The sequence below is a fragment of the Myotis davidii genome, unplaced genomic scaffold, assembly GCF_000327345.1.
Source record: "Myotis davidii unplaced genomic scaffold, ASM32734v1 scaffold622, whole genome shotgun sequence".
Classification (NCBI taxonomy): Eukaryota; Metazoa; Chordata; class Mammalia; order Chiroptera; family Vespertilionidae; genus Myotis; species Myotis davidii.
The window spans coordinates 182,662-206,243 of record NW_006293532.1 but is presented as its reverse complement, the minus strand read 5'-3'; the positions used below and the strand labels follow the sequence as shown (position 1 = coordinate 206,243).

The window sequence follows — 23,582 nt, the reverse complement described above, 5'->3', positions numbered from 1 at the left end:
TGTGCCTAGGGAAATGCGATTTCCCCTCCGAACGAGATTTATCTCAACGCGGCGCGACGTGTTTTGCAGAATCTCCACACCTCCTTTGGTACGACAGAGTTTCAGAGGTTTGTTTTGTTTTGTCAACGTTGACCCGCCTGAACCCTAAACTTGAGTGGCTCTGTTCTGAGAAGTGGGTGGACCCGTGCTATGCTGGTCCAGGGTGGTCCTGTATAAGGGTGTGAATGGCAGGAGCTCCCGGTGAGCTAACGTGTGCTAGGCATGCTTCTCGGAGGTGTCACAGCGCACAAAGCAACTCCCACTCCCCCATCAAGCAGCTTAAGTTGTAGGAATTCAGTTTGCCGACTTCACATGAGAGATGAGACAGGGAGATGCAGAAGCTTTTCAATCAGGTCTTTAAGAAAAGTGGTATTTCACCGAAGGGTTAACACCTCTTTAATTACCAGCATAAACTGAAGGGGAAGATTTTGAGAAAACTTTTATCTGAGAATATGACCCAAATTTATTGATAACATGGACAAGGCAGAGGCTTAAGGGAATTGCAGGCACCCACACTGGAGGTTTCACTACTGGTCCTGCCTTGGAAGTGTCTTCAGGAGATGAAGAGACCATATGGAGTAACGATGGGGCCAGCCTGGAAGTTGGACTAGTTTGTAGGGGTTCCAGTCCCACCCTGGTCCTGAACTCAGAGGGAGTCAGAAGCAGAGACCAGATACTAATTTTAGAATTTTTTCCTGCCCCATATTTATGTTACCATGGTGGTTACCAACAAATCCCTAAAAGACTTACTTAGCTCACTCATTTATTCTAACAACAAATATTTGAAAACATACTATATTACCAGAAAATATGCTAAGGGCTGGCGTCAAAATCCAAAATGAGCAGTTTCTACCTTCAGCAAGTTTGTAGTCAAGTAAGACACAGATGCTGAGCAATTACAAGGGAGTTGATGACTCTGAAAGAGAAAGTACAGGGTGCTATGGCAACATTGACCAGAGACCTAATTATGTGTGGCGATCCAACACTTGCCCTCCCAATTTACCTCCAGTGGATACTTTGAGCTAACTTTGGTGGTAGAGTAGACAGTGAAGGAAAAGGAGAGCTGCTGACACCATCTAACTCTTCCCAGTTTTCATCAAGGTGAAGGCAAGGAAGTAGAAGACACCAGGGGAATGAGAGGTTTAGCCACTAAGGGGATAGTAACCTGAGTCTCCAAAAGAGAAAGGACACCCAGATCTAGTTAAGACCACGTAAAGCCACTCATCCAGTCCTCCGACATGTTTATAAAGTTTTCATTAGTCACATGCTAAAAGTTTGATGCTTCTTGGCACTTCAGAACACTATTTTCAATACCCAGCTTCACATTTTCTGGGCCCCCATCCAGATGGACAGCCTGGCTGTTAGCATCTCACAGAAGAAGGGAAAGGGACCAGCTCTACCCATTTATCTACAGTGAGTTCTTTATCATTTGGAGCTATGCAGGCACAGACAGAGGCAGCCAGACATCAAAACCAAAACCCTCACTTCACCCACCCTGCAAAATAACCAAAAATATAGTTTCTATACCTTGCATATTTTCTGGTCTCTAGAAGCCAAATTTCTGCTCACCTCAAATTTCTGAACACCTCACCTTTACCCAGGTTTCTCTTGGTCAGACTTTAGTAATAACAGATCCTACTAGTCCCTTAGAGACTCTAAAACTAGGGCTTAAGCCAGGGGTCCTCAAACTACCGCCCGCGGGCCATATGCAGCCCGCCAAAAACATTTGTTTTTTTACTTCAAAATAAGATATGTGCAGTGTGCATAGGAATTTGTTCATAGTTTTTTTAAAAACTATAGTCCGGCCCTCCAACGGTCTGAGGGACAGTGAACTGGCCCCCTGTTTAAAAAGTTTGAGGACCCCTGGCTTAAGCATTCGAAATAAGTCCCACTGACACCTGTGATTGAATTGAAGCTCTGGTTTTGAAATAAAACTAGCTTAACTTTTCAGCTAGCTCGACTCCAGTAGCAGGTAGGAAGTGGCTTGGTTTAAGGGTAGCAGACTAGACATGGGCTTTCTAGTAGTAAATATGACCTGGCACCAATGCAAGAGGATTGGGTGTGCTACCAGAGATTACCATCATTTTTCCCAAGATGTCATTGAAATTTAAATCATGTGTGATTTTACCCATAAAAAAAAAAAAAGGCAAAGGGTCAGGGGCCTAGCAAAAGTTAATAAATAAGACCAATTCATGGCACCTATAGATGCAAAGTTCAACACCTTCATTATTCACACCCAGCTACCTCCACTAGGGAGACAAGCAGGTTTGTGCTAAGGTGAGCCTTTTTCCAGAAAAACACTTCCCAGCCCTTCTTCACCTTGGCCTTAACCCACTCAACACCCTATTTTTCCCCAAATGTAAATAACCCAAATGATAAGAAGGCTGTAAAATTCTCCAAACAAGGAGGAACTGTCCCTTTTATACTCAGCAGTTTTCCTAGATGCCCAGCTCATCCCCAGGTCTTCCTCAGAGAATAAAAAAAAAAAAAAAAAAAAAGGGGGCTCTGTCCTCTCTGACGGCTGCCAGCAAGTCACACACCCTCATCTACCCCCCACACACACAGTGGTATCTGAGTGATGACGAGGCAAACACCAGCCAACCAATTCGTCCACAGGATCCTGGGCCTTCTGTGTTGACAGCTTCCCTTTAGAAGCTCAATTTATGAGCGTTTACTCCACAGGCCGGGTGACTTTCAGACTTTGGCACCTATTTCTATTTAGATATCATGTTTGGTTCCTAAGCAACCAGCTGGCTCCCTTCCCTCTCACTTCCCCCGTCGGGGAGCCAGCTTACTATACTAGCAGAACAGGTCAAACAGAGATCAATCTTGGACAAATCAGCGCTTGAGGGAACTTTAATGAAGGCAAGAAAAAAAAAAGTGGTACAAGAACAATTCAGAAGGGTTCTGTTCCAGGCAGTTTTTCCTTGTACAAGTAGAATGAGGTCATCGAGTCAGAGTTTTAAAGCTGGCATTATTTCAGGCATCATTCCAACCCCTTCACTTGACAGTAATGAATCTGAAGCCCAGAGGTTAAATGACTTGGTTCAAGGTCGTACATTGAAAGTAAAGCCGTCGTTAGAACCCCTGGTGTCCAAATCTCCTTCTACTACAATTTTACTACCATTGGGATGTTTATAAAAAAGAAAGGGAAAGTATAAAGGGTGATTTTTCCATAAATTAAATCAACTTTAAGAACCAGGCATATTTGGAGAGTCAGAAACTACTAACATTGTTAGAAAGAAAAGGGGTTTTACAAGCTGGTTAAATCTGAATAATAAAAAATATCCATATGTACAATATTGTAAAAAAAGAGAAGGAAGATGGCATTCTCGATTACTGAGCCGGCAGGGCCGGGGGCAGCTGCATGTTGGGGGTAGACTGCATGGGCTGCCAGCTTTCCTGGGTTTGGAGGATGCGATACAGCTGCTTCAGCTGAGCAACGATGTTATCTTTGATGTCTGGAGTCGAGATCTGCAGGCGGACACTGCCACTGTCAAAGGATCGTGTGAAATCACCAGAAAACATCTCGTAGATCATGCGAGCCACCACCGGAATAACCTGTTCAGGACACAGAGCACACAGGTATCTGCTGAGGAAAGGGTACTTTTCAACAGCAGGAGGGACTCAAGATTGAAGGAAGGACCAGTAAAGCCCTGGGGAATCTCCCACTCTAGATATAGGATATGCCTTCATCTCTCCGAACCATCCTATTAGGGTTTACTCTAAAAGTTGATTCAAAATGAAGGTAAAGAATCTAGATGTAGCATCCTATCACATATCTAAACAAATAACTGCTTATTTAGCAAGACGTTTACCCAAATTTCATCTATTGCCTAGTCTTGTTGTACAAATCCAGGGGCCAAACCCAAGTGATCTTGATTTTACTTCCTAGAATAAGGTTGTGTTCTTAAAAGTAACTGAAAGGTTTTTGTCAAAAAGCTGTAAGGATCATATCCTGTTAGGTTTCAGCAAGACTCTAACGTCCGTAAGAGAATGAAAGCCAAGGTAATGAATCTGAAGCCGTCAGAGACTTTGAGGACCTTGTATTCCCCATTGTGGACCTACTGTGCAATGTGCAAAGCTTGGGTCTGGTACTCCATCTGATGGGATTAAAACCCACACAGGCTGATGGGTCCTTTGCTCAGGGCTCTACCTCAGACCTAGGAGCTAAAGCTTTGATGAAAAGGTAAGGAGTTATTGACATATCCTTTATCTCCTCACCTGAACCAAGATGAGTTTCCTTTCCGGGGGTTTCCCGTCTGGCCATTCTTCTCCAAAACATAAGTAGATCTCAAATGGCGGCTGCTTCTCTATCTGTCCCTTCTGATGGGCAATGAGATCTGCAGAAGGTGGAGAGCAAGTTTGGTGTCCTGGGCCATTCCATACCCACTCCGTAAATACCATCCTAGTATGGTAGGCACTAGCCACCATATGTGTCTATTCAATTTAAGTTGCTTAGTCACATGAACATGCTCAATAGCCACATGTGGCTAGTGGCTCCCATACTGGACAACACAAATACAGAACATTTTCATCATTTCAGAGGAAACCACTGAGCTAGACTTGGGGTTCAAACCACATTGTAAAATTCACAATGCAGTGGTCTCCCTAAATGTGCCTGCTTGAAGTCACCATTCGGATATTTTTCAAAGGAGAAGAGTATGCGTCTTGCTGATTATAATGAACAGGGTCACCTTCCAAAGTTAAGGATAAACTGGTAGCATTTGGGAGCTAATGACGAGGCTGTTTCCCTCTTCTGCCACTAAAGGTGCTAAAAACCAACTAAAAATAGTGTCTAAGTTCAGAGCATTGGAGTGGAACGCCCTTCTTTGTTGCCCAGATCACTTTCATTTCTCAGAACCAAAGTTCTTTTCAACCTTTACTTCCTCCAGAAAAAAAAAACAAAAACGTTTGCAGAGCCAGGAAAGGGAGGCGGGATGGAGGAAGACATATTTCCAGGGACCACTTCCCACCCATCAACCTTCTGAAAAGAGACTCACCACTAAGGAATGTTTCCAGACAAAAGAGTTTGACCTTCTTTTGCCTCTCAATCAGGTTGGGAGCAACAAGTGATGGGGCACATGGCCCCGACCAGTACACCTTGCACTGGCACAGCCTGATGGCATAAATGGCGTGACCGCTGACCTCCAGGATCAGCCCTCTGTCCATGACGTCTAGCAGCTTGCTGGTGAACAGTTTCTGCTTCTCATTGGTGATGTGCTCCGGACCTGGGAACTTGACCTGCTCCAGACTGACAGGACCAAAGAGCTCCTCCTGGTCAGGCATGGGACCCAGATCCCCATAGAAGAGCCGGCAGCCCTGGGGGTTGCTCACGGTCAAGGTCTGCACATATTCCTTCCCACGGTACTGAAACTTGATGTCCAGGTCAGTCACTGCAAGGTGAGAGAGAACAGTGAGGGTCCAGCTCTGCTGCTCTGCCCATTTATCCCTAAGACTCATACAAGTCCATCAAGATTGAGCTACCTTTCTACCAGCGTTCAGGAAGGCCATGGCCATAGTTATCCTCCCTGCAATAGAGGGAGACATCAACATAACCCTGAAACAGTCACGCAAAAGGCTGTCTTGAAGCAAACAGTTCAAAGGTCCATCATGCCTATCTCTGTTCAATCACCACACCCTAAGGGCTGGAATTCCTCCAAGCTAAGGTCCGAGTCCTGGTCTTCCCATTTCATACTGAGTCTCTGTATCTATAGGCATGGGAAGGAGCTAGAAACTAAGGTGTCTGGTTTGTGTCATATTTTTAAAGAAACCAGCAAAACAAGAATACCAACTCATCTTTCTGTTTTAACAATATATAATAAAAAAGATACAGCTCACAGCAAACTAAATTTTCACTCAGCAAGTCTCCCTATGGTCTTATTAAAGCTGTTAGCCTCTTGGACAAAATTCTTGCATTCTCCCCCACTTCTCCCCATGTGTAGATTGAAAGGGAGATGGAGAATTGACAATGATTCTTTTTTTATTTTAATATAATTATTTTTAATTTTGTTAATTGATTTTAGAGAGAGAGAAAGGGAGAGAGGGAGAGAAACATCGACTTGTTCCACTTATTTATGAATTCATTGCATGGACACAGACAATAGGGTGCCCTGACCAAGGATCAACCTTAGCACATCAGGACGATGCTCTAACCAACTGAGCTACCCAGCGAGAGCGACAATGATTCTTCATTGAAATAAATTTGTGCCCAATCCAGAAAGAGATTTTCTCTGAACCCTAAAGCCCCTTCAAAATCTAAAAACCCCCTTTACTAAATCCATGGCCATTACCTCCCTATTCCACCACTAGTCTTATCCCCAAATCCCCTAACCAAACTGATAAAACCAGGACTCCCACCCACTTAAAAGGTGAGTAACCTGGAGCTGAAACCAATCAGAGCATCCTCTTGGGCAATTAGGCATAGGCTACTGTCTCTTTATGTGTGCCCTGGTAACCCATCATCAGCTGGCCAGGAACCATACGCAGAAGGTACCTGTGGAAAAGGTAGCTATTCTATACAAGGCAAAGAAATGGAAGCAGAAGGAAAGGCAGGAAGGGACTATATTAGGAGCTGAAGACCCATCAAGAAAGCCCAGGGCTCACTTACTTGGAAGAGAGCTGATCCACAGCTCTGGAGAGCTATAGAAGGGTTGTATAGGTGCCTGCGGTACTTCCATTTCCAGAGGTTCCGTTTTGGGCCACACTGCTTCAGGGCTGCAGTTGCCCACACTGCAGTTGCTTACACTACAGTTGCCCACACTGGCCGGTGCCATGGGAGAACCTAGAACAGAAGGATGTGGCTGAGCAGGCAGGGGCACCACACATGCACAGCATCTGGTCTGAGGCTCTAACACCTAACAAAGTCAACAGACAAGAGTCAAACACTGGATCGAGATAAATGTGGCAACCCACCGAGGATCCCCACAACTAACACAACAGAAAACACCTGCCTCTGGGAAACCTAATCATATTGGTTCTCCCATAAACTCATAGTCATGAAAACCTGGGTTTGCTGAAGATTAACAGAGGGGTGAGTTTTCTCTGGGGTTAAATCAGTATGAGCATATATGAGAGGTTCTCTGTCGTAAAATTTGAACCCTGCAATTAAATAAAACCTGGTTATCTTTCATAAAAGGAACTCAACGGAATCAGTTTATTAGCTTTGAGTAAGTGTTAATTTATCAAAATTCCATTAAAAACAAATACTTTACATGCTTAAAACATCTGAAGGGATACTCAAGGACCCTCCAGGGAAGGAACTGGAAGTTTCAGAGACGGGATGGAAGGAAAACCTTCTACTGATTACCTTTTTGTACCATTATGAATTTTAAATCATGTAAGAGTATTATTTATTCACAAGTACCCAAATAAAGCTATTCTTAAAAGTTAATTTTAAAAAACGCATCCTATTTCCCTGCTATTGGCCAAGTTGGCTCACTCAAAAGTCTACAGATATCTCCTCCTAGCCTCACCTCTTAGGCATCTATTCTTCCACAATTCTTCTTCCTCTGCCCCAACAGCTCTGGAATCACAGAGGTTAATGTTTCTTGGACCCTTTGTCTGCTTAAATCTATGTACCCATTTTACTTTGTTTTTCATATATGCCACACATCTTCCCAAAATGGGTCCAAGGCAGCCCGCAAGTATCTCATTTGAACCATAGCAGCCAGATGAAACTAGAAAAGCAGTGAAAGCTGCTCAACTGAATGCATGTCAAGGACCATTTGTGGGCAGTGCCAGCGAAGATGCCGCAGAGGAGCAGTTCAGCTTGTGTTCAAGCATCCTCAGGACAGGCAATGGGAGATTCAGTACCTGCCCTATCACACAGTGACCTTCCAACCTCTCAACTCATTTTTCCTGGAAAGCTGAATATTAAGAAGTCTACAAAAAAGAGAACCACGATGGCAGCATAGGTAAATGCCCGTTCTTGTTGCCTCCCACATCCACATCAAAATTACAACTAAAATGCAGAACAGCTATCATCCAGAACCACCAGAAAGCTGGCTGAATGGAAGTACCACAACCAGAGAAGTAAAGAAGCACACTGAGACTGGTAGGAGGCGCAGAGGCACAGAACGAGCTGGGGGGAGATAATTGGGAGGGAGATCGCCTCTGCAGAGGCCGCCTGGAGGAGCAAGGGGTCCCAGCCCCACACCAAACACCCAGCCCAGGGATCCAGAGCTGGGGAAAGACGTCCCTACGGGCAGTAAGAACTATGGACTGTAAAAACCAGTGGGGATTGGGGCTGAGTGACACACAGGCTGCTGGAGACCCAGCTGCTCCTCCTAAAAGGCCAGCACCACAAACTGAATTTACAAGCTCTCACTTCCTCTGAGCTCCAGTGCCAGGCGAGGCTCTGGGGGACCCAGACACATACAGGGAGAAATTGGACTGTCTGGCATTGGGGTTGGAACTTGGGGCAACTTTCTTCCAGACGGAGGTGCTTACGGCAGTCCTTGTTCTGGTGCTGGGACTTCCCCGGTGCAGGGCTGACTGGCAGCCATTTCTGTGTGCTCCACCCTGGTGATTCTCTGAGACCCCGCCCCACCCAATTTATAACCCCACACAAGCTATGGGCAGCAGCTTTTGCATATGAATGGTCTTTCCTTTCTCAGGCTAAAAATCTGTCAAACAAGCTATAGCTGGGTCAGGGATTCCCAAACGTATCAATAAAAGGCTCGAAACCCAGCACCAGCCTGCCTTGCTTCACAGCTGGTCCTCGTCTGGGCATTTCCAAACCCAATACATAGAGGAGGAATCTGCAGATCTCTCTATAGCTCCTGCTGGATGGCCCCAGGCATTGGCTGACTTTGCACCTCCCTGGAGACCCAAGAGCCAGTGTACCCAGTGGTCAGTGTGAGACCATACCAGATCACAACTCTTCACATGCATAAGCAACACATTCAAGGGGTAGACTCGGAGTGCCAACGCCCCACTGAAGCAAGTCCTGCTCCATAAGGGTGTCTCCTGCACAGCAGCTCTCCCGCTGTAGTCGCAACTAGCCCCACAGCCAATTGGCCTGGAGGTCAATTCCTCCCAGTGACACCAACAGCAATCAAGGCTCAACTACAACAAAACTGTGCACACAGCCCACAAAGGGGTGCACCAACAGTGTCCTTCTCAGGTGATTGGGGAGGCTGAGCCACTGGGCTACACAAGGCCACTCTATCAACTCAGACTTAGCAGCTACCCAATACATAGAAACAAACACAGGGAAGCAGCCAAAATGCAGAGACAAAGAAATATGTCACAAATGAAAGGAATGGAAGAAAGAAAACTGGATATAGAGTTCAAAAACCACAGTTATAAGGTTACTCAAGAATCTTCTAGAAACCTTTGAGGAACTTAGTGAGACTTTCAAGGATCTTAGTGAGAATGCCAAAAAAAAAAAAAAAAAAAAGGAAAAGGATCAGTCAGAAATTAAGCATGCACTGACTGAAATAAAGAGTAATATACAGAGATTCAACAGTAGAGTAGAGGATCCCGAGAATCAAAATCAATGATTTGAAATACGAGGAAGGACAAAACACCCAACCAGAAGAGCAAAAAGGAAAAAAATTCCAAAAATATGAAGATAGTGTAAGGAGCCTCTGGGACAACTGCAGACATACCAACAGCTGAATTATGGGGGTGCCAGAAGAAGAGAGAGAACAAGATATTGAAAACCTATTTGAAGAAATAATCAGAGAAAACTTTCCCTCCTGGACACCAAGACACATCCTAATTAAAATGCCAAGGTCAAAACATAAAGAGAATCTTAAAAGCAGCAAGAGAAAAACTGTTAGTTACCTACAAGGGAGTGCCCATTGTTGATTTCTCAACAGAAACTATGCAGTCCAGAAGGGAGTGGCAAAAAATATTCAAAGTGATGAATAGCAAGAACCGACAACCAAGATTACTTTACCCAGCAAAACTATCATTTAGAATTGAAGGTCAGATAAAGAGCTTCACAGATAAGAAAAAGCTAAAGGACTTCACCATCACCAAACCAGTATTATATGAAATGTTGAAGGATATTCTTTAAGATGAGGAAGAAGGAGAAAAAACTAAAGATAAAAAATATGAACAACAAAATGACAACAAATACATATCTATCAACAATTGAATCTAAAACTTAAATGAATAAAAAATCTGATGAACAGAATAAACTGGTAAATAGAATAGAATCAGGGGCATGGAAATGGAACAGAGGTAATTCTCAGAGGTAAGGATCTGGGTGTGGGGGTTGCAGGAAGAGATTAGAAAAAATCTTATATGCATGTATGCATTACCTATGGACACAGACAATAGGGTGGCGAGGGCCTGGGGTGGGATGGGAACCAGGAGGAGGGGAGCTATTGGGGAGAGGGTGGGAAAGGGACATCTGTAATAATCTCAACAATAAAGATTAATTTTTAAAAATGTATTTTTAAAAATCCACAAAAGAAAAGTCCCTTGCAGCTCAATTCTATCAAAGCCGAGAACTGAGAGCTGTAGAAACCACAAGTTCCCATCACAGAGCCTTAGCTGAGTAGACCCTGTCCAGAAAGTGACACAAAATTTATACTGATGGAAAGAGCAGAAGAGTCTACCTATAATTCATGAAAATGATGCCTGCAACTTGGCCTGAAAGAAGTCAGCAAAATGTATAAAAGTGTTGTATGTGGGACTGAGAATTAGTAAAATTTTTAACTGGGCCAGCAGAGTTCACTTGCCTATGACCCCTGCTTACTAACAGACCAGCAGCCTGGCCACAGGGCCTGGTCACTGCTCCCAGTGCAGTGGTGGCTGAGGGGTTAGCAGGAGCAAGGTCAAAGCCCTCCTCACCCCTCTGGACCACCTGTCACCCCTCCTCACCATTGATGTTCAGGAAGGGAAAGGTGTCCTGGATGGGAACATGGTGCTGTGACTGATCCAGCTCATCTTCCTCATCATCTTCATCCACATCATTATCCTTCTCATCCCAAGGAGCAGATCCAGTGGATCCTACCAAGAAACATACACGCAGCTGCAAGTGAACCCCCTCAGGTTCCAGTTATTGCTGTAGCGAACCCCCTGCACAAGCTAGGGGCAGCTAGCACAGGGGGTCTCTGGGCTCAGTGTGCACCCTCAGTGCCCTAATCGAGAAGAGTGGGAGCGGAGGATATATTGATCCCTGATTCCCACTCTTCCCACAGAGCCCTGATGTAAGCTCTCTTCCCCTCCCCTATTAAGGAACTGCAAACCCTACTCCCTTCTACAGAAATCTCTTAATTTGTATTCTAACCCTCTTCCTACACATTAGCATCCCTTTTAAGAACTCAAGGACACCAACTTCTCTCTTTTGTAAGCTTAATGTGAGAACAGACCCTTCTCTCCTGGCAGGGCCTCACCAGATTTGCTGAGGACAAATCAAAATTATCTGGCTCTCCAAAAAAAAAAAATTTATCTGACTCTTAATCACTTCTTGTTAAGGATTGGGTATTTAGGAGGATCGGGTGGTATTCTCTTAGTAAAAGTATCCTACAACTAAATGGCCACTCACCTCAACATTTATAAAGAGAACTTAAGAGCTTTTACACATGTCAATTGATTTTTGCAATAGCCTTTGAACTCTAGGCAAGAAAGATGAGCATCCCCATTTTTTCAGCTGAAAAACAGACTCGCTACGTCAAATGCCTTGATTCAATGTCCCACAAGTAGTGAAGTGACAAGAACCAGCTTTAGAACTCAAACCTTCTAAGTTTTATCTCTTCTTTCTTCTAAACTACCTAGCCTCTGCTCTTAGTGTTAAGTCTCAAGGAACTATTTTCTTTTTGGTAGAAATCTATGCTATACTCCCTCTACTTGCTAATGCTTTAAGCAATCAGGCTAGTACCTATCCCCCTAAATGAGCAAGAAGATTTTGCTGAGTTTACATCTTCTGTTCCCTGGGTCCTTCCTAGGGAAAGGCTTTCTTGCTTTACCAGTCTTAAACGTAAAAAGCCAGGCAATTTTCAAGTCACCTATCTCTTTAAGAGTCCAGCCTAGAACTTGACAAACGGTCCACCTTCTTCCCAGCAGCTGAGGCCTCACCTGGGTTAATGATGGAGCCCTGGGGCTGGGGGATGTCACACACTTGATATATCTTCACTGGATTCATGGGCACCTCCTTGGTGCCATCATACATCAGGTTGAATTCCCTGCTCTTGTTGAGAGCACAGCGGAGCTGGGCCTTCCATTTAGCCGGGTCAGGGTCATCCACCCCTTCCTGGTACTTCCCTGTCTCCACAGCCCAGGCCTGAGGAATAGGAAACTGCAGTGAGTGCCTACTGATGCCCAGACACACACACACACACACACACACACACACACACACACGCCCACGCAGATGACATGGAGGGTTTATACTGATGCAGCAGAAGGTAGCACCCACCACAAGACCATCACTGTGATTTATAAATATCACTTGTTCAAACCTGTTCTGAGTCATACTTCTGAGATTCTGGTCACTGTACAGGTCCCTATTTCTCTTCCTAAAATGGAAGTAACCCCTGCATTTTTATGGTAATCTACGAGTCCCATTCTTTCAATTTTCACAGCAATCCTTGCGAGGCAAGCAAGACTGGGTTCATCTCCATTTTACTGAAGGGAAATCTAAATCCCAAGATTATGTGACTTGCTCAAGACCACACATGCAATTGATGGTAGCAGGACCTGAAGACAGGTCTTCCAATTCCCAGTGAGAAGGGGCAGGATGAAAATGGGGGAGAAGGTAGGCCTGGGTTCAAACCATGACCCCACCATGTATTGGCTGTGTGATTTCAGCAAGCTACTTAGCCCCTCAGAGACTCAGCTTCTGCATCTACAACATGAGAGTAAACTCCCTTACAGAGCTGCCGAGAATTAAATGAGAAAATGGATATAGGGTGTGGATCAGGCATCCTCTTAATGCTAGTGCCCCTACCCCTAACCCACCACTCTGTCAAAGACCGGTCAGAGCTTTGGATCTGTGAAAGCAACCTCACTTTTCTCCTGACTTCTAAGGTTCTCCCTTAGCATCTGCAAACAGATACACAGATAAAAATGACCACACAGCTTCCCACAGCCCCCTTTTCCTCAAACCCTAAGCACGCAGATTGCTCTTCTGAGTGGAGCTTCTAGGAACCAGCCTCTTCCTCCGTGACCAGCTACGTCAACAGCAAACCCAATTTCAGACCAGCTGGAGGCAGGGCAGGCCCATCCCCCCTCCGTGCCAACTAGAATGTTGGTGCTGGTTTACAGATGTTTTCCTATCCCTATTGTATCATTATTTAATTTTAAATTAAGTGCTCGTTCACTTTCTCAGGCCAATTTTCTCTCTGCCTCTTCTCTCTACACCTGCCATAACGGAATCGGGTGGGAGACATCTCCAGGATGGCTCTCCTTTGAGATGTGAGCCCACCTTTCCTGGTCCAGTCTCAGCAAGATCTTGACAGGCCCACGGTAGAGACTGAATTTCACTTCTGACTTGCAGCTTAGAGTCAGGAAACAAAGGATGAATTCACTTCTTGGTGTCTTGGGGGTGCAGTAACAAAAGTTACTCACGAGCTGGAAGACTGACCAGCACAGAGAAGTTTTGGTCTGGGGATGGGGTGCAGGCTCGCAAGTTACCAACCACATCACACCCCTGCCCACAGTAGCTGCCCACCTGCTTCTGGCTAAGTCAGCTCTGGTTTCACTTAACATTTGTAACATGCCAGGTGATTAAAGCTTGTTTTCAGTTAAGTAAAATGACTCTCGTATCACAACAAACTTCTTTATTTTAATGTAATTTTCGATTTTTAAAATTTTAAATTATTTTTCAATTACAGTTGATGTGTAATATTATATTAGTTTCAGGTGTACAACACAGTGAGTAGACATTTATATAATTTACGCAGTGATCCCCTTGATAAGTGTAACACCCACCCAATGTTTTCAGTTAAGTAAAATGACTCTCGTATCACAACAAACTTCTTTATTTTAATGTAATTTTCGATTTTTAAAATTTTAAATTATTTTTCAATTACAGTTGATGTGTAATATTATATTAGTTTCAGGTGTACAACACAGTGAGTAGACATTTATATAATTTACGAAGTGATCCCCTTGATAAGTGTAACACCCACCCGACACCATACATAGTTATTACAATATTATTGACTATATCCCCTATGCTGCTTTTTATTTATAGAAAAGATATTTGTATAATGAAAACATAACTAAGTCACCTCTTAATTTTTAAGCAGAGGCATGGATAGGGCAAAATATGTCAATATCAAAAAGAAAAACTTGCTAAGGGTCCACTACCCCCATCTTACGGACTATGCTAGGAGCCTGCTGACACTCAGTAGTCCTGCCCTGGTCTGAAGAGCCATTCCCAGGCCGAGTCCTTTCTTCATAGCAAGAGCCCTGAGCGAATGAAGAGGAAGAGTCCATTGCTGACTCTTGGGAGCTTTTGGAACAATACACAGGAGTTTGGCCAACTTTACCCAGGATCCTTGGGAATGTGAATTGAGTACCTTGGACCAGTGGGAAAGAATAAATGACCTCAACCATCATAGACATGCCCCAACAAGAGAAATTACTATGCCTGTGAAGTTCGGGCACCCCCATCATAAACACTGTTGCATCAGCGTTTTGGATTTAGTGTATTCCTCATGTCAAAAGAGGAAACCAGCACAAACCATAAAAGCCAACAAAGTCTGAGAGAATGGAAAACGTTTCAAGTCAAAATGGTAAGGCTCTTTACCTTGAAAATGGTATTTTCCTCCTCCTGTTGGGGGCTATGCCGGGTGGCATGTTTCCAGGGAATCTGGAAGCGTTTGGAGTCCCTGTGCAGCCAGATGAGTCCAGGGTACAGGCCACTATCCACCTGGGCCACCAGCCAGGGCTTTAGCCGAACTCTGCGGGGGTGAAGGGCCATGATTCCTTCCTAAAGAACCAAGGGCTTTGGAAGAGAAAGAAAAGTACTCTTTTTTTTTTTAATATGTTTGTATTGATTTAAGAGAGAGGGAGAGAGAGCTAGAAACATCAATGATGAGATAATTATTGACCAGCTGCCTCCTGCACGCCTCCCCATTGGAGATCAAGCCCCCAATCCGGGCATGTGCCCTAACCAGGAATTGAATCGTGACCTCCTGGTTCATAGGTCAACCACTGAGCCACACCGGCCAGGCAAAAATTATTCTTTTCAAACTCGTCTCAGGAGACGGAAGAAAAATTGTTATGGAAACAATAAGGATGTGGGCAAGAACCTGAAGCATGCTCTCTTTTTAGACAGACAACTAAAGATGAATGGGAATATTTTAGTAAGAAATGACACCTTCATGGCGAGAGAGAAGTGGGCTGGGGGCTGTGAGGGGTGGGAGGTCCCAGGTCCAAAGTCCGCACTTACATAGAGCAGGTAGTATATCCACCAGGATCTGATTAGCTGGGCTTTGAGTTGGCTGTCCTTTCTCTGGGCCACCCAAAGATTCTGTACGGAAAAAAAAGGGGGGGGGGCGGGGAGAAGACTTGGTTATCCACAGAACAATCTAGTGTGTGGAAAAAGACTTGGGAATGCTGGAGACTCTGAGGACCCTGCCCTGCAGGTGAGTCTGGTCAAACTCAGAAACCCTAGAATAATCAAATACCACTGTTCCTAAGCCTAGAGCACTACAGACAGGACCTGTCCTGCTCGGATGGCCTCCTTACCTGGGTCTGCTCATTTCCCAGAGGCTGGGGTGAGCTGATTGGTTACAGGAGCCAGCCTGGGTAAAGTCTGCCCAGACAGAGCAGATAGCATTGGAGACAGCCAGCACTCACAACAGGAAACAAAGGTTTGCCTAGATTGTGTGCCCAAAGGAAAAGCTGGTCACTGAAGAATTGTTTGCCTGGAATGTTGTGCTTAGATTTTTATTATTTATTTTTTTTGGTGTTCTTATTTTACTTTGTTTTTACTTAAGGTGAGAAAGAAACACCTAAAAAATAACATTCGTTCAACAAAGAGTTGGCCATCAGCTACTGAGTGTCAAGCACTATGCTAGTTACTAAGCGCTAAAGCGCAATGTTTTCATCAGATTCCTTCCTGAAGAAATCCACATTAGAACTGCTCAAGCCCCATAAAGACCTGAGGAGGAAAGGAAGACAAATAAGTCACCTTCATACCCAGAAAGACCCCTCCCTGGATCACAGTTCAGAAACCAAATCAGCTGAGTCAGCGAAAGGCTCCCATTCAGAGGCGCTTAGCTGAGGGCTAGACTTCCATCCAATGGGGAGAACCCAAAGCCAACTCAGCCCTGGCACTTTAAGAGCAAGGCAAGACCTGGTCTTACCTGAGCCTTCTGACCCAATTACCATCTCCTGCAACTGAAACCTTCCCCCTGGGGAGCACAGCTCAGTGGGTAAGTGAGGTTGGTTGGCATGCAGAATTCAAATACCCCCACCCCCTGGTCTTGGCCGTGGTTTAGGTTGTTTTGCAGGGCAGCGACACAAGCCATCAAAGCCCAGAGACCATTGCCTTATAAGGAGGAGGAAACACATTCTCCCAAGGGCAAGTTCTACCTTCTCCTCAGTCCTGGCTTACTGGGAGGGGGAGGGGTAAGGGAAGGATGAAAAGAATAGAAAAATGGGCAGCCAACCAGTCAACCTAGCGAGGGGCTTTTGAGAATTTATATTGCAATGCATCCAAGTCCTGTGTCTGGGCTTGTCTGACACATAAAATCAACCTGTTGATGGATCCTGAACTTTGAAGAAAAGTGTTTACTCTAGTTGATCCACAGCCCATGAAGAAAAAATTAAGGCAACCAGGTCAACACGAGGAACTGCACATAGTGATGGGGAAGGAGAAGCAGCCACCCATAGAGACCGGTGATTAAGATCTCGAGCCCTGGTTCTCAGCGTTCTCCCGAGATGGCCGAGATGGCCGTACCCAAGAGCAACCCGCCCCAGCCTGCCCTCCTCCACCTTCTGAACGTCAGCCAAGATCTCCCCCATCTGCCACCCAGTAACTAAGTCTCTAAAAACAGGCAGAGAGGGGGGAAATGGAAGCAACCAAATAAGAGGAGAATGGCTAATTACATGTTCACAGGCTGCAATATTAAGCAGCAATAAACAACAGGGCATCTGAATAATTTTTATTGGATTTGGGAAAAGCTTTACAATATGAAGTTAAGGGAGAAAATGCAGCATATAATATTGATTACCCAGGAGTATCTCCATCTTGTAACATGCACGTGGATCCGTATACACGCACACACAGAATTTTAAAAAGGGAATGAAAGAATACACCAATGCAACAAGACATTCGCAATGGTCACCTGGTGATAGGATCATGAGTGAATTTTATACCTGCCTATATACTTTTATATATGATTCATCTTTTCCTGCAATGACATGTTTCAATTTATTATTTTTTTAAAAAACTACAAGTAGTATTTTTTTTTAACCATAGGAAGCTAAGACATTTCTTGGTCACTGTAAGGTATAGAACAGTGGTTCCCAACCTTTTTTTGGCCATGCCCCACCTAAGCGTCTCTAAAATCCTGATGCCCCCCACCCCCTCCTCGTGACATATAATTCTTATTTTTCAAAAAGTGAAGTCCTATTCACATGGAGGAAGCCTAAAGGGCCATTAACTTGGTCTAAACAAGCTTCCAAAGAACATGGCATCCATGAAAGAGAAAAATAAAAGAACAAAAGGACAGGTGAAGTATTGAGGAAGAAATTGTTAAAAAATAATAATAATATGAAGTGATATAAAAAAGTGGCAAATAAAGTTTCAAAACATCCGTGAGGCATGTGCCCCACATTGGGAACCACTGGTGTAGAAGATGATGGTCTTTAACTGATGAGACCATGGTAACAAGAATCCTTAATATCTACACAGGCTTTACAGTTTTTACATGTATTGTTACTTAATGTGTCTGATTCCATCCTCACGATCTGGAAGTGGTATTATTCTCATCCCCATTTGTAGCTGTGTTAACTGAGACACAGAAAAGTGAAGTGCTTTATCTGGGGCCTCGATCCAGCACTCCTGAATCAGTGTGCTGTCGCAAGTCCTGCCACTGCACCCCGCCATCCGAATCTCTCCCTTCTTCTCCACCAGCGGTTCTCTTTCACAGGGGTCGCCTAAGACCATCCTGCATATCAGATATTTACATTACGGTTCATAACAGTAGCAACATTACAGTTATGAAGTAGCAACGAAAATAATTTTATGGTTGGGTCACAACATGAGGAACTGTATTTAAAGGGCCAGAAGGTTGAGAACCACTGTTCTACACACTGAGAGCGTAAACCAAAAATAAACCAACAAAGATGCCAACAGCATGGAGGGCCAATGAAGTGGCCGGGAGAAGACTACGTGACACCCCCCTTCAAGCACACCTAAATCAGAGTTCTCTTTCCAAACACCCTCACCACCCAAATCCCAAAGCCCACAGAACCACCTCGGCCTAGTTGAACTCAGCCCTGGTATCTCTAGCTGCCATCACAGCGAAATTCAAGGCCTGCGTCTCCAACATGTATTTAACCAGCCAAAGAGCAAAGATGCTAACCTACCCCACTCCCTTCATACTGGGCATTGAGCAGGCACATTTTCAACCTCTCCCAGGCACTAACCATGCTCTCTCATACCCCCATTCCAGGGGGCAGGTCCTCTATAAACACCCCACTGCCATCGCTGCAGCTCCTGCCCAGACAAGTTTCCGGCGGGGGCACAGCTACCCCAAAGCTGAGATTTGGCTGTCAAAGGTTACCCGCAGAATAAAACACACTGCTATTTCTTGCAGATAGGCCTCAGTGGTGGTCCTGTTTTTCCCTTCCTTCAGGAGGGAACTGAAATACCAACTTCCAGGTTCCCAGTCAGTCCTCCCTTTAGTTCAGCCCTGCTCAGGGGTAAATCCTGGGTCGATACCCATAATTCCCGTGCCCTTCTTCTCTGCTGGATTGAATTTGGGGGCCGGCCAGGGGGAAGTGCAGGGTGCTGGGTGCTGCTGTCCTGCATTCGTTAGACATATGTTTAACCCCAGAGAACTATCCTGGCTCCCCACCCGCCTTCACCAGCGGACTCAAGCGCCTTCTCCCTCTCCCTGCCCAGGCTTCCACTTTTGACATCCATCAAAAGCAGGGTTGGGGCAGGGATGACCCCTTTACCACCAAGCAGGCTCCCTGTAAAGTGTGGCACCCCAGGCCTCCCTTCCAGCCAGGCCGGGGAGACTTTCCACATTTCTCCACACCACCAGCCCTCCAGCCCCGACGGGAAGAGGCCTCACCCCCAGCGGCCACGCCCGGCGCCACCCTCCCAGCACCTCGCTTGTCTACTTGGAAATCCACTGGTGTCTCCCAGGGCGGGGGCCGGACTGTGCTAAACAAATCCAGGGAAAGAAAACAAACTGGCTAAAGCCCTTGGCCTCCCCAACCACCAACTCCCCCAAACACCCGCCAGCACCAAAAGGCCCGCGGGCCTGGGAATTCCCCTTTTGGGAAATACAGAGGCCGGCGGCCCCGCGAGCCTGCAAAGGGTGGAGGCTCCTTAGCTCCATCCGACGGTGGGTGGTAGGAGCCGAGAGCGGGTTGGGCGGGGAGGGAAAGGGAGTCGACGGAGTGTGGGGTCGGGTGGGCCCAGCACTGCGGTGCTGGGGCACCCCAAAAGCTACCTGGAGAAGGGAGACAGTCAACCCCACAGGGTGTCCCCCCCATAAAAGACAGATGTCCCCAAGTTTTCCTAACCCCACAAACTCAGGAGCGGGCCTTTCTCTCCCAGCGGGCGTGTCCCTCCCAACCACCCCCACCCCCAGATTGGCCTCCAGAAGCTGGCGTCCCCACCTTTCCTCAATCCGGCTACCAGAAGCGGACGTCCCTCCGAACCATGTCCCCAGCTGAGATCTCCAGTCGCCACCGCGCGCCTCGACAGGTTGGGCAGGTAACACCCGGCTCTGCGCAGGTAGGGAGTGCGGGCTCCGCTCACGGACCCGCACTGGCGCTTACCTGCTCCGCCCAGGTGCGCCCAGCTCACGTCAGCGCCTCACCCCAGACGCCACAGCCACCACCGCCACCTGGCCACGCCCCCCAGGTGTGGTCACGCCCCCTGCGCTCAGGATTGGCGGGTTGCGAGAAATATGAACCTCTGTGCTCCGGGAGGCCCCGCCCCGCTTCTTACCACCCGCCCTGAGAAAATGTGCAGATGCGGGCTCACACCTTGTGCCCGCGGGGGCTGGTGGTCCAGGGAACTGGAAGTGACGGGGAGGTCAGATCTAAGTCTAGAGGGTGCCACCCCCGCTTCATGCCCCATAATTACCCTGCTGTGTGGAGACTGTTAACCCCACATAAAGGTTTAGCGATTCTGGGTGGCCCGGCTAGCCATGGGCCTGTGGAAGCAGGCTATGGGGAAGGGACTCTGGGTCTCCTCTGGGGGAAGCCCTGTGGCTTGCAGAGCAAGAATTCCGCCTTGACTCCGCCTCTTACCTGGGTGACCCTGGCTGAGTTACTGCGTTTCAGTTTCCTCATCTACTCGGTCACTTTCCGGTACAGATGAAAAGCATGGCATCTGGAGATTCGCACCCCAATTGTTTATCTCATTTCAAAAGATTGAGATTCAAACCCCAACTTCTTCGGTTACTGCAGACTTGGGAAAGTTTCTAAGCTCTCTGGACCCCAGTTTCTGATCTGAGCTAGAACAAGGTAAATCATTGCTCCCTGCTCAAAGGGGTATTGTGGGGATTCAGTAAGTTACTTAATATAAAGTGATTGGAACGGTCGTTGGCACTCATCGAGCGCTATATAAATACTTGCCATTTTTATCAGTGTATAAGGATTAAAAAGTACCATGCAGGCAGTGCCTCACAGAACAAGATGACATCTCCGGTTATTGCCTGAAATTCAAGGCCCGTATATCCCATAACAGGCGCTTGAGGAGAGATCGCCAGTCCAGACAGAATACATGCTTACAGTGAGCTGTGCACCAGTGCATGAGACCCCAGCTGCACTGAGCTGTCATCAGTAAGAATGGGCATAAGCAGAGTAGTTAAGTGTTGGAGTTTAAAGCACTGAGTTGGAGACCACGGAGGAGGAGTATTATGGTTGAATAGTGTCCCCCTAAATTCAAATGTTGAAGTCCCGTAACCTCCAGTATCTCAGAATGTGACCTTACTTGGAGATAGGGTCCTTACAGAGCTAATCGAGTTAAAATGGGGTGCTTAGGGTGGATTCTGCTCAAACATGACTGGTCCTTATAAAAAAGGGAAATTTGGACATAGAGACAGGCACAGAGAGAAGACAGCATCTACAAACCAAGGAGAGGCCTGGAACAGATCCTTCCCTCAAAGCCCTCAGAAGGAGCCAGCCTTACAGATGCTTTGATTTTGAACTTCTAGCCTCAGGAACTGGGAGACAGTAAGTTTCTGTTGTTTAAGCCACCCAGTCTCTGGTACGCTGCTTCAGTAGACCTAGTAAACTAACGCAGACAGGTTGGAGAGCTCCAGATTCGTAATAATGTGGACTTGACCCCCAGTCCCAATTAAGCTTGGGGACATCGCCAACAAAAGCCTAGGAAGGCAGCAAGCCCCAAGCCTGCCTCAGCCAGCCGCTGCCTCAGCCACTGCGGGCGACCAGCTCTGCCTTCATGCAGGGGAGGGGCTATCACATCAGCACAGCCAGGTCTTTATGGCTGATGAGCTCACTGGACAAGCAGCGTCTTCCTTATAGCCCAAGGCTAGGCTCCAGAGACTGAGCGAACCGTCCACTGCAGGTGTGTGTGAGGATCAGAGGGGAGGGACCACCAGGAGGGTGTCACTTAAGGGGAGATAAACGCCCAATCGCACCCTAGCCCATTTGGCTCAGTGGGTAGAGTGTCAGCCTGTGGACTGAAGGGTCCCAGTTCTATTCTGGTCAAGAGCATGGACCTCAGTTGCAAGCTCAATCCCCGGCCCTGGTTGGGGTGTGTCCAGGAGACATCCAATAAATGTGTCACTATCAGCTCTCTTTCTCTCCCCCTCCCTTCCACTATCTCTAAAAATCAATAGGGAAGTGTCCTCGGGTGAGGATTAACAACACAAAATAAATTAAAAAGCCCAATGGCATAAAAGTATAATAAAAGTGTAATATGCTAATTAGACGGGACATCCTTCTATATGACCTTCCAGACGAAGCCAGGGAGGAAGCCCAGGCCCCAGGTGCCAGAGGGAAGCCGGTGCCAGCAGCCAGGGGAAGGAAGGCCTACTCTTGCACGAATTTCGTTTTCGGGCCTTTAGTAAAAGTATAAGCCGACAGGAAGGCATTCACTTTTGCATTAGTTGAAATCTCCACAACTAAGGTGATTTCTTAAAGATCTTTAGAAGACTCGTATTTTAGAATCAGAAAATTCAAGCTGGGAAAGCCCTTCCAATCCTCTAGTCTGAGGGTGAAACTGGCTTAGAGATATTTGTTTGACCCACATAGTGTTTTACACACCGGGAGACTTCACATAAGCATTTGGATTCTCGGCAGCTCTTGAAGAATCAAATGCTCTCAACACCTCGGGCCCACAGTTCCACCGGGCAATGGCTGCCCATGTACAGGGGCCTACACATGACAGTTGGCACAACCCCACCCTATTGGGTTCCCTCATTTACTTTCACTGCCTGACCCTGTAGGCATATGAGGTTGCAACCTCTAGTCCAAATCCCCCCTTTTTATAGGTGAGAAAACTGAGGGCCAGAGAGGTCAAGTGATTTGCTCAAGGTCAGGTAGCAAATTAGCTGCAAAGCCAAGACTAGAACCCAAACCCAGGGCTGTTTCCACTTGGACCTGGCTCAGAACCCCAGCCAGAGTCTATTCTATTTAGAACTGCACTGGTTGTTAATTTTTTTAAATCATCATGTATGTAGGCATTTTGGATACTATATGGGACAAAACTAAGTCCCAAGACTTGTGTCACTGTACGGAAGAGCCAATGAAAAGGGAGAAAGCAGGAGGAACTAAGGTAGAGATCAGAAGGAGCTTCCTGACTCTTGGAATGGTGAAATCTGGCTTGGTCGAGGGAATGAACCTCTCCAAGGCTCTGGAGAAATCAGTTCTTTTCTGTTCTTGAAGAACTCTCTTAGGATTCAGACGTCCGCAGTGCGGTTTGAGCCTGGGATGTCTCCAATGTCTGTCCATCAGATGGGGTAATGCTGACTCACTCCTGAGTGTGAGTTTCAGGCAGTGGGATGTATGTTTCAGCACTCGGGGCTCTGATTCACAACTACAGGGAGTGGGGAATTCCTCTCTCCTGCCCCCAGGCAGTTCTGACTTGGTGAGGAGGGGTCTCCTTCATCACTCAAAGGCTGTATGTCAATCATGTGACAGTAAAGTCATGTGGCCCAAATCCCACTCTTGGTAGAGCGGAGGGCATGGCAACTGGGGAGGCTCTCAGTGACTCAGTACAGAGGAGAGCTTAAGGCTGCTGGAGTCAGTGATAGCAAATCTCTCTGAGGCGAGGCTGTGGGCTGCTGGGGCTACTGAAGATGGAGTGGGGACCTCCAGCTAAACACTCCAATTCTGTGCACCCCAAGGCACTCAGACCCCAGCCAGCCTTCTGCACTGCATTCTGGGGCCCAACTGGTCTACCCCAAATCCTT

General features: G+C 46.4%; 1 protein-coding gene across 2 annotated transcripts; it reads right to left on the bottom strand.

The window, feature by feature from the left end:
- Positions 1 to 2,877: 2,877 nt before the first annotated feature.
- On the bottom strand, positions 2,878 to 19,968 carry IRF6 (interferon regulatory factor 6). Of its 2 annotated transcripts, XM_006767169.2 has the most exons (9): positions 19,813 to 19,968; positions 15,398 to 15,478; positions 14,753 to 14,929; positions 12,076 to 12,280; positions 10,879 to 11,007; positions 6,650 to 6,823; positions 5,043 to 5,435; positions 4,264 to 4,382; positions 2,878 to 3,600 (listed from the first exon to the last, which is right to left on the bottom strand). In XM_006767169.2, the coding sequence occupies exons 3-9, from the start codon at positions 14,924 to 14,926 to the stop codon at positions 3,376 to 3,378; spliced, it is 1,419 nt and encodes a 472-aa protein (XP_006767232.1). In that variant the 5' UTR covers positions 14,927 to 14,929; positions 15,398 to 15,478; positions 19,813 to 19,968; the 3' UTR covers positions 2,878 to 3,375. The 2 variants fall into 2 exon arrangements, with proteins under 2 accessions (XP_006767232.1, XP_015421641.1); XM_015566155.1 differs by lacking the exons at positions 15,398 to 15,478; positions 19,813 to 19,968 and adding an exon at positions 13,424 to 13,577 and having other exon boundaries at positions 14,753 to 14,837.
- Positions 19,969 to 23,582: the final 3,614 nt, after the last annotated feature.

What these genes read in the sequence shown, in the direction of transcription:
- IRF6 (XM_006767169.2), bottom strand. Translation starts at nt 14,926, where the DNA reads ATGGCCCTTCACCCCCGCAGAGTTCGGCTAAAGCCCTGGCTGGTGGCC. An exon ending in GTGGATCAGCTCTCTTCCAA is followed by an intron (nt 5,436 to 6,649) that starts GTAAGTGAGCCC and finishes CTCACCTTGCAG; the next exon opens with TGACTGACCTGGACATCAAG. An exon ending in TCTGGAAACATTCCTTAGTG is followed by an intron (nt 4,383 to 5,042) that starts GTGAGTCTCTTT and finishes CACCTTCTGCAG; the next exon opens with ATCTCATTGCCCATCAGAAG.